Genomic DNA, 10634 nt, shown 5'->3' on the forward strand with positions numbered 1-10634 from the left:
GTCCCCTGGTTCTATTATTGTTAGAAAGCGTAAACAAACGCTTCACATCTGTCCGCTCTATCCCACTCATTATTTTGTAAACCTCTATCATATCACCTCTCAGCCGCCTTCTCTCCAGGCTAAAGAGTCCTAGCCATCTTAACCTCTCCTCATTTTTGTCGCCCTTCTCTGCACCTTCTCCAATTCCTTTATATCTTTTTTGAGATGAGGCGACCAGAACTGAACACAATACTCCAGGTGCGGTCGCACCATGGAGCGATATAACGGCATTATAACACCCTCATGCTTGGTTTCCATCCCTTTTCTAATAATACTCAACATTCTGTTCGCCTTTTTAGCCGCCGCAGCACATTGAGCTGAAGATTTCAACGTCCTATCCACGATGATTCTCAGATCCCTTTCTCGGTCCATAACGCCTAACGTGGAACCTTGCATAACATAGCTGTAATTCGAGTTCCTCCTTCCCACATGCATCACTTTGCACTTGTCAACATTGAACTTCATCTGCCATTTGGGCGCCCAATCCCCCAGTCTCATGAGGTCTTCTTGTAATTTTTCACACTCCTCCCATGACGAGACGACCCTGGATAATTTTGTGTCATCTGCGAATTTAATTACCTCACTAGTTACTCCCATCTCGAGGTCATTTATAAATATGTTTAAAAGCAGCGGTCCCAGCACAGACCCCTGAGGGACCCCACTAACCACCCTTCTCCATCAAGAATAATGGCCATTTAACCCTACTCTCTGCTTCCTATCCTTTAACCAGCTCTTAATCCATAATAATACACTGCCTCCGATCCCATGACTCTCCAGTTTCCTTTGGAGTCTTTCATGCGGCACTTTGTCAAACGCCTTCTGAAAGTCTAGATATACAATATCCACCGGCTCCCCTTTGTCCACATGTTTGTTCACCCCCTCGAAAATTTGTTTGCAGAGTGTAAAACACCATATATAGAATCTGGGGAGGTTTGTGCCTAACTCTAGGTGCAGGCACGCCAGCTCAAAGGCCAGTGTAAATGTCAGCACCTAAGTACTGGCTGTTAGGTACGTAAATAATAGTATTCCAAAACAGTACCAAAGCAATTCCAGAGATGGCAAGTTACCCAGTTCCAGGAGGAAGACCTTTTGGCCAAACCTGGTTTTCAACTTAGACCCCACAGCAGTGTGGAATTTATAGTCCCCAGTTCTACCCATTGAAAGTGATGCTCCAGGTCCCATAATGCATCATGATAGGCTTGTCAGAAAGCAGAACTGGTCTAAAATCTCCTCCTTGGAACTAGATAACTTGGCAGTTCTGCATCTATAGAAACAGAATCACTTGCAGGAGGGAGAGGAGAACAAGCATTAAAAGGTTATACAATGGAGCAACCTTTTTAACACAAAAAGCCAGCAACAGATGTAAACATGAGGAGAAAGTCTGAAGATCTTTGTCTATTTCTGTTGCTCAGACAGTCAAACCACATTTTCAGGGAGTTGGTGACTTTGGGATATACATAAAGGTGAGGTCTGGTATCTTGATGTTGCACAATTCTAGGACAATCCTTCCATTCTTGGCATCAGGTAGCAGCTGGAAGGCCATGTGGGAAACCTTACATTGCCATGTCACACATGATAATTGCCTGGTACTAGGGACTTATGGAAAACTGAAGGTCAAATACAACCTAAGGTGGATTTCAGCCTGGTTTGAATTATATATAAGGCTTTATTTTGTAGCATTTGTATCCCACATTTTCCCATGAGCTATGAGAGATGTCACTTAAGTGCTTTACTAGGTCAGTTCTTTGTGGTTTTCTAGATGCAATAGTATTTGCATATTTTGTGACCGCTAATTTGCAAGTTATAAATGAACTTGTCATTAAGTATTTTGTATAATTTGAAGGAGTTTTTCTATCTCAGCTAGGATCAGGATTATTCCATTTGCTTGCAAAGTACCTACTTCCTCAGAGGCTTCACTGTTGAACCATGAGGTCCCCGAAGTCAGTTGGCATCATGGGTCTCTCCCAGCACTGTTGTGGCTCTGTGCTATGCAGTGCTTTTCCCCAGTATTTCAATCACAGCAAAGCAGCATGTCCAATCAAGAATCCACGGTATTTATAGAACGTGACAAGCACGGTATAGACAGGAGGGTATCTATAGACAAGAAGCTATTTGCTCAGTTGCATTCGGGGACCTTTTATTTCTTTACCTGTCCTGCTGCTGGGATGTGACTGAAGCTTCTACTATCTTGCAGCTATTTCAGCTTTCACCAGAATCTCACAGTATTTGGGAGTTATGGCGCCTATAATCCTTCTGTTATGACTCACACACTTAGGGGTCCTTTGACTAAGCCGCGGTAAAAAGTGGCCTGCAGTAGTGTCGGAGCATGTATTGGGCGCATCTACAAAAAAAGGCTTTTATTTAATGGGACGGGAAAAGGGCCTGCGGTAAAAATGAAACCAGCCTGAGCCTTTAATGCCACCCATTGGTCTAGTGGTAAAGGCTCATTTGCTACACGCGTGGTGACCGGTTGGCATGTGCCAAGTGCCGATTACCACTGGAACCGGTGCATAGGAGGAAATATATAAATAATTTAACCACGCATTATGGGCGCATGCCAAATCTGAAACTACCACAGGAGTGCGTGCTGGCCTGGCGGTAGTCTCATTTGGGCGCACGCTGCACACACGTAGAGCCTACCACGGCTTAGGAAAAGGGCCCTTTAGTCTTCTGCTAGGACAGCATCAACACAGACATTTTTGGCTTTAGTTTATTTTAAGTTTGTCTCCTCAGAATTTCTAGGATTTTTCTTCCTAGTTTTTTTTTTGTTTGTTTTTTTAAACTAGGAACCATGACCATAGCCTCCACAGTACTTGTGGGTGAAAGTTAACAAAAGAAAAAAATCTGGGTAGAAATATGCCCAGGTTCATGCAGTCATCTGTCAGCTAAATGCTAGGAAGCCCAAAGGAATAAAATGGGCTTCTTAGCAGTTAGCACACACTAATTAATCATAGCCTACGCTAAATCTATTAGTGCACCTTAGTAAAAGGAGCCCATGGTTTCATATATACCACCTGCAGGTTATTGAAGCAGTGCACATTCAGGTACTGTAGGTATTTTCCTGTCCCTTGGGGGCTCCCAATCTAAGTTTGTGCCTAAGGCAATGAAGGGTTAAATGACTTGACCAAGATTACAAGGAGCTGCACTGGAATTTGAACTGTGCTAACCATTAGCACAGGTCCATTGGCATGGAGGAGTGGCCTAGTGGTTAGGGTGGTGGACTTTGGTCCTGAGGAACTGAGTTCAATTCCCACTTCAGGCACAGGCAGCTCCTTGTGACTCTGGCCAAGTCACTTAACCCTCCATTGCCTGCCGCATTGAGCCTGCCATGAGTGGGAAAGCGTGGGGTACAAATGTAACAAAAATAAATTAGGCCATATGTGACTTATGCATATAAAACCAGCCAGTTCACAAAACTGAATAATATATTTATTTATCAATATCATTTACAACCTGCCTATCAATGATTACAAGTGGCTAACATATCAACATATGAAATAATAACATAAAAACAGACCATAAAACACACAATATAACTTAAATGCCTGAAATAGGCTACACAAGAAAACTAAAGCACGTAATAAAGATAACTGTACTCTTCTGCTCTACAATACTTATTGTGGCTCTGCCATATAAACTTCATCTTACCACAACAACACATTGTATTTGTTCACACCAGAACCTGTAAACACCTTTCCGGTACTATGTAAGCCACATTGAGCCTGCAAATGGGTGGGAAAATGTGGGATACAAATGTAGCAAATAAATAAATAAATAAATAAATAAATAAGTAAATATTACCAGTGACTCAAAAACACGTAGGGGCCTTTTTACTAAGCCATGTAAGCGTCTACATGTGCCCAATGCATGCCAAAATGGAATTACCGCCTGGCTACTGTGTGGCTCTTGCTGCAATTTCATTTTTGGCGCTCGTCTGATACGGGCGTCCAAAAAAATTTTTTTTTTTTCGGACGCACGTATTGGGCACATGCCAAGTGGCATTTGACGCCTGTAGGTCATTACCGCCCAGTTATCGCATGAGACTTTACCGCTAGGTCAATTGCTGGCAGTAAGGTCTCAGACCCAAAATGGACACATGGCAATTTTCATTTTGCCACACGTCCGTTTTCGGCAAAAATTTTAAAGAGGCTTTTTTTTTTACAGGTGCGCTGAAAAATAATTCTGAGTGCACCCAAAACATGCATCTACACTACCGCAGGCCATTTTTCAGCACGCCTTTGTAAAAGGGCCCCAGAAGTAGGCATCGCAAATAAAAATGTATATCAGAGTGACTCATGAAGATTAAAAGCCTCCCTAAAAAGACTTGCTTTCAACTGGTTTTTGAAATCCACCAAATTCAATTCAGACCACATTGTAGGGGATGATTCTGTAAGGAGCTGCCTGATTTGAAGGCATGACAATGGCAGTATTTTAGTGATTTTCACACACGTAAGAAACTACATGTACCCTTCAGGAACAGCAACAGACCTACTGTACCTCAAAGTATGCCACTTCTAGATAGAAGCATAGCCGGGCTTTGATGTCAGGGGGAGCAGACCTTTTGTAAATAGGGGTCATTGTGAAGCTGAAGGGTTGATCTGCCTAGGCGCCATTTTATTCAAAATCCGTTTGGGGGAGTGGCTGCTCCCCTTACACCCCTCCTAGCTACGCCTGGCTGGTTAAATCACTTTTTCGGGACTAACTGCTCGTTTTCAGTGCCACTTAACCAATTTGTGTTGCTAAAAATGTCCAGTTAGGGCTAGATTCTATATATAGCGCCTAGAAATAGAGAATGACATGGGGACGGGGACCTGTGGTAACTGCAGGAACGGGAATGACATTAGCAAGGGAATACCCTTTGTCACCAATACCCATCCTGTTTTTCAACAGCTTCTCTAAGTGGTTTATATGAGATTTTTTGGTTCATTTGCATATTTTGCAGCCAGTAATTGTAATGATCTACCTAGAGAAGTTCAAACACAATCTAACTATGCAGCATTTTGAAAGTTATTAAAAACCTTTTATTTAGAAAATATTTGAATTTGAATTAATTATTTTTTATTGGTTGTTTGTTTATTTTTATTTTATGTATTCATTCATTCATTTTTATATCCCACAGTTATCCAAAACCAAGTTTTAGTTCAATGTAGCTGACATTAATCAGATAATTGGGTTCCACTGTTATTAAACATTTACAATCAAATTGAAACATTTATTACATTGTTATTAAACACTTATAAGCAAATTGAAACATTTGTTACCAGTGGAGGATACCTAGTAAGATTTCTTGGTAGGAGGTGACTGTCATGGATTGCAGTTTCTAATGATCTGTACTTGTTCCTGGAATTGGCCCAGTCTATTCTTTTGTAAGCCACACTGAATTTTCATGGTATGTGTGGGATACAAATGTAATAATCTAATGTAATTTATTGGTTTTATTCAGAGTTTTGGCCCAGAATCTGCTGCTGTGTTTTGTTCGCCTTTCATATGTGGCCAGATGGTTTGAAGATCAATTTCATCTTGGCTCCTGCGTTATTCTTTCTGGGCTGTTTGGGCCTTTGGAAGTACAATATGACAAATCTGAAACTCCATCAGACCCAGTGTGAGGTGACAAACATGGAAGCTCATTTTCAAAGCACAGAAAATACTGCCACAACAGTGCCAAAGAATTACTTCCTACTGCTCAACGCTAATAATATATAAATTATATGCGTGCTATTAGCGTTGAACATTAGGAAGTAAAGGGGGAAGGTTGGTGCCTGGCACATGTGCTCCTCCTTTCCCGCAAAAGCATCATCATGTGACATCCCATGGGAAAAAGACATCCATTAGTTCCTCTTTGCACACAGCATAAATAATACAATAATGAAATACCATATCATGATAATAATAATACAATAAGCTAACACCCAGTGAAATTAACCAGAGGAGTCTGTTCACCCACTGTGCTCCTACTGTCACTGCTACCGAGTCTTATATTATCATTTCTGTCCCAAACATTTGCCCCCTCACCCCTCTCTTCCATCAATCTCTAAATCCTCCTTCCCTCTCCCTGGGATCTCTCTCCTTTCTCTGTCCTCTGCAGTTTGAGTGTGTGTGTGTGTGGGGGGGGGGGGGGGGGGGGAAGGGTAGTATTGGAAGAGGGTTTGAGTACTACAAAGAGAAGCTCTGAGGCCCTCATGATCAAAAGCCCTGCGCTGTTCCAAACAGCGCCCTAAAAATAGCGCCGGGACAGCGCAGGGCTTTTCTGCATCGATGATCAAAGATAATGCATGCAAATCTAAGCAGCGCTATTATCTTTGATTATCATGTTTGAGTGCGGGAGAATTGCGCCTGAGCATGCACTCAGCACAATCCTCCCGCACTTGTTTGACAGGTCTGGTTCTGTCAAACAGCCTGCCGAGGCCCGAACAACGAGGGCTGGAGCTCCAGTGTGTCTCCAGGCCCCCCCAACCCCCAGAAAATGTCATGGCCAAACTCTCTCCCACCCTCCCACCCAGCGATGGGGGGGCTGGAGGTCCGGTGGGTCTCCAGCCCACCAAACCCCCAGAAACCGTTGAGTGGCCACCTCCGGCCAAAGGTTCTCCCACCCTCCCATCCATCGACTGGGGGGTTGGGGGCTGGAGGTCCAGTGGACCTCCAGCCCACACCAACTCCTCCCCCCCCCCAGCATTCTACTTCGAATACCTGGTGGTCCATGATGACAACACCCCCTCTTGGCCCCCTCCAGGCCCCCTACCTTTCGTTGGAGGAGGGACGCAGCATGCCTGCCTCCCTCCTCTTCCAGTCCACGCCGATGCAAAATGGCGACGCCCAGCACCGCCCATTGCATCCTGGGATGTGCTGGGCGGGGCTACATACCATGTACATGATAATCAAAGATAATAGCGCTGCTGGAAGAGGAGGGAGGCAGGCATGCTGCGTCCCTCCTCCAACGAAAGGTAGGGGGGCCTGGAGGGGGCCAAGAGGGGGTGTTGTCACCACGAACCACCAGGTATTCGAAATAGAATGCTGGGGGGGAGGAGTTGGGGTGGGCTGGAGGTCCACTGGATCTCCAGCCCCCAACCCCCCAGTCGATGGATGGGAGGGTGGGAGAACCTTTGGCTGGAGGCGGCCACTCAACGGTTTCTGGGGGTTTGGGGGGCTGGAGACCCACCGGACCACCAGCCCCTCCCGTCACTGGGTGGGAGGGTGGGAGAACCTTTGGACGGAGGCGGCCACTTCTCGATTTCTGGGGGTTTGGGGGGGGGGCTTGAGACCCACTGGATCTCCAGCCCTCCCTGAACATGGAGGGGTGGGATCGTAGGGGGGGCAGGAGCTCCACCGGACCTCCAGCCCCCTGATCGCATTTGCTTTCTTTGGGGGGGAACGGGGGCCTGCCAGCATGCAACTGCATGCAGGACAGGGCTCACCATTCTTCCCCAATGATCCGCAAAATGTAACACCAGATTGGAGCTGGCATTGATTTTGCCGCGGCCAGCAACCCAATCTTTGGTGCACTGGACGCTGATCATTGGGGATGAATGCATTAAGCGCTGATTAGCATGCATTTGCAAGCTAATTGCGCTAGAAGCCCTGTTTAGCATGCATTTGCTTGCTACTTGCGCTAAGAGCCCTTGAGTGCGTTGTTTCAGGCGCTCGAGGGCTCTGATCATGGGTCGGCTGCAAACTCCAGCGCTAGTATGGCATTAACAGCCTCTAGCGCCGGAGTTTGCTTTTGATCATGAGGGCCTGAGTGAGTCACTCTCTTCTCTCTTTATCCTCTCCTCTCTCATATCATTCTTTTTCTCTGCCCTTCTTTTTCTTCTCAACCCCTTTATTTTGTCTCCTTTGAGATCCTTTCCCTACTCCTACTTCCTCACTCACTTTGCAAGTCAAAGTCTGCTGCTGCTTCTGCTGGTGGGGTGGGGTGAGGTGCATCTAGCCATCCTCTGAACTTAGTTGATAACATGGATGCCGTATTTACCTTTTTTGTGGTTCCTGTGGGTTGCAGCATCAGATGATACCGATTCTGGGATACTGTGAATGACAGACCAACAAGTCTGGGAATGCAGGATGATATTAGAAGCTTGTGACCTATGACTTCTTTGGACAGATTATAGACATTTTGTATCAGATTCTTAACTCTCCAAACTGTTGTTTCATTAGTTGCAATTTGATAGATCTTCTCAGCATCTAACTTCCACTCTGTTTTCTATGCAGGAAAGAAGAGAATCTCTCCCGGCTTCTCCAACCTGCTCTCCCAGCCCTGTCCAATGGTCAGGCCCCTTGAATGAGTGGTCAAGCTCAGATCAAGAACATGGCTCCCATGAACGGTATACAGAGGCTTTCAGAGTGTTGAGCCCCCCTCCACCTCCTCCTATGTCTCCATCTTGGAGTGAAAGGTCACTCTCACCACTCAGACAGGAAATTGATCTCAAGACCAACAAGCAAATGCAGGCGCTCATTGCCAGGAATATTATTAATGCTGCCAGACGGAAGAGTTCTTCTCCAAGAAGCACAGTAGCAGAAGGCTTCAGGCCCTTCACGCCACCTGTGGGTACCAAGGCACTGCCTAATAGCAGCAGTGTGCCACCTTGGAGCCCCCGGATCATGAGCCCACTGCACTCACCGACAACAGTGATGGCTAGGTCCCCGGTCCGACGTTACACCACACGATCCCCAACAGATTCTGATGTATCTATTGATTCAGAAGATTCTGGAGCCAAGTCCCCTGGGCTGCGAGGCTATAGCATCTGCCCCCGAGGCTGGAATGGTAGCCTGAGGATGAAAAGGGGGAGCCTGCCCACCGAAGCACCGTGCACTTCCTAAAACCGAACCACCACAAGGAAAACAAATATTTGATATCCAGAGGATCCATTGAATTCACCATAAGCTTGATTGCACTTGATGCTTCCCAGTAGATGGATGAGGAGAAATTGGATTAGAGGCTGGTACACATCACTACAGCCACATTGTACCCCACCACCAGCCCTTAGTTTGCCATCAGCTGAATGTGAAGTTTACTGCCAGAAAATGAACAGAAGAACTGGGATATATGCAAACCAGAATCTCTACTCGATATGATTTGAGCACTTACTGTTCATTATCAAAAAGTCTTCAACTTCAGTTTATTTACATTGTAGGAATAGAAAACAAGGAATATTATGTCTTTTCAGCAACACCCTGTCAACATGCATTAAAGATAGGGCAAAAGCAAGAAACCGGAACATTCTGGAACTATTCTTCCATTAACTAAATCTCACATAGAGAAGCAAGGAAAGGATTACTAAGTTGCACTGTTCTTTTTAACATGCTATAGCAATGCTTTTGGCAGTGTGATAGGATCAAGATCTGTTCCAGTAGTCTGAGGGTCGAAAAGAAGAAAACAGATTTCAGTTTGCAATTTTTTTTGTGAACAGCCTGAAATGTTTGGCTTTTGCTGAACTCTGTAGAACAGATTTTTGTAACTTTCCAGAGGATGGTCAGAAGGATTTTTTTTTTAGCATTAGTATTTCACCCAGTTTGTTCCTAACACTTACCTGGTTAACATTCCTGCAAAACAAAATATTGGGGCCACAGGCAGCCAGTGAGATATTGCACTTATTTTATCTCAGACAGTATTCAAAGAAGTCAAATGTTTAGATCTTAGTGACTGCCTGGAAATGAATAGCTCTTTCAGACCCCAGCAGACTGCAAACTTTCAAAGTGCTTGTGGGTTGATATTGTATCTTGGTTGTGGCACAGCTAAAAGAAAGTCTTCAATCAAGAAGACCTCTACTTATAATAATACCTGGTATGAGCAAGTGCCTTTAAAATCTGACTTCTGTTTATGTAAATCCAGAGAATCGGGTAAAAAGTGTTTATCCTATCAGACTTACTAAGTTCCTTCATGTTCAATAGCTGTCAAGGCTTCTCAAGGAAATGATATTGGTTGCTTTTATTAATATGAAACACAACTCTGAGGCAGGGGCGTAGCCAGACATCCAACTTTGGGTGGGCCTGGACTCAAGATGGGTGGGCAGAAGAACTCCTCCCTGTCCCACAGGTGATTTGATACTATGTCTCTCCTTGTCTCGCCTGCATGCCATCTGCTATTTACAAGGTATGCAGGAGGGACAGTAGTTGGGAGTTTTCAGCTGGTGGGGCTAGGGAATCAGCATAGGTGTGCTGCTACTGGGTAGGCCTGAGCCGAAAGTGGGTGGACCTGACCCACCCAGGCCCACCCTTGGCTACGCCACTGCTCTGAGGCATAGGAATGTGGTCATCACCCCAAAAGAAAAAAAACTCCTTATGAATGATCAGCCAGTCCTAAATTAGAGAACAACATTTGAAAAAGTAGGTAAATTGAGGTAAAAACTAAATACATCAGCTTAGGCCTTTACTGACCAACAGAATAGGGCTGTAAATGTTGGATGTGTTAGTAAAATGTCTGATGGGCAGCAGTCAGTTCTGGCTTCTACACCAATACATTCCAAATATATATACTAACTTCCTTTTCCTTTTGGAAACAAGAAAAGAGGGAGAGGCCCCATATAAACATTGACCTAGTGTGGAGTTCCAGATTTAAATCCACTGTGTGTGTCACTCAGTTCCTCAGGGTGGGAAAAGCTACA

The 10634-nt window shown here is 44.9% G+C and overlaps 1 protein-coding gene across 4 annotated transcripts in view; it reads left to right on the forward strand.

Moving 5' to 3' along the window:
* Positions 1-9892, forward strand: part of SYNPO (synaptopodin) — a 147192-nt gene extending 137300 nt beyond the window's left edge. For all 4 annotated transcript variants that reach the window (XM_030211320.1, XM_030211321.1, XM_030211319.1 and 1 more), the window contains exon 4: positions 8242-9892. In XM_030211320.1, coding sequence (XP_030067180.1) covers positions 8242-8850 — 609 coding nt within the window. In that variant the 3' untranslated portion in view covers positions 8851-9892. The remainder of the gene's footprint in view (positions 1-8241) is intronic.
* The last annotated feature ends 742 nt before the right edge of the window (positions 9893-10634 follow it).

Source organism: Microcaecilia unicolor, chromosome 8 (genome assembly GCF_901765095.1).
Source record: "Microcaecilia unicolor chromosome 8, aMicUni1.1, whole genome shotgun sequence".
In the NCBI taxonomy this organism is placed as follows: Eukaryota; Metazoa; Chordata; class Amphibia; order Gymnophiona; family Siphonopidae; genus Microcaecilia; species Microcaecilia unicolor.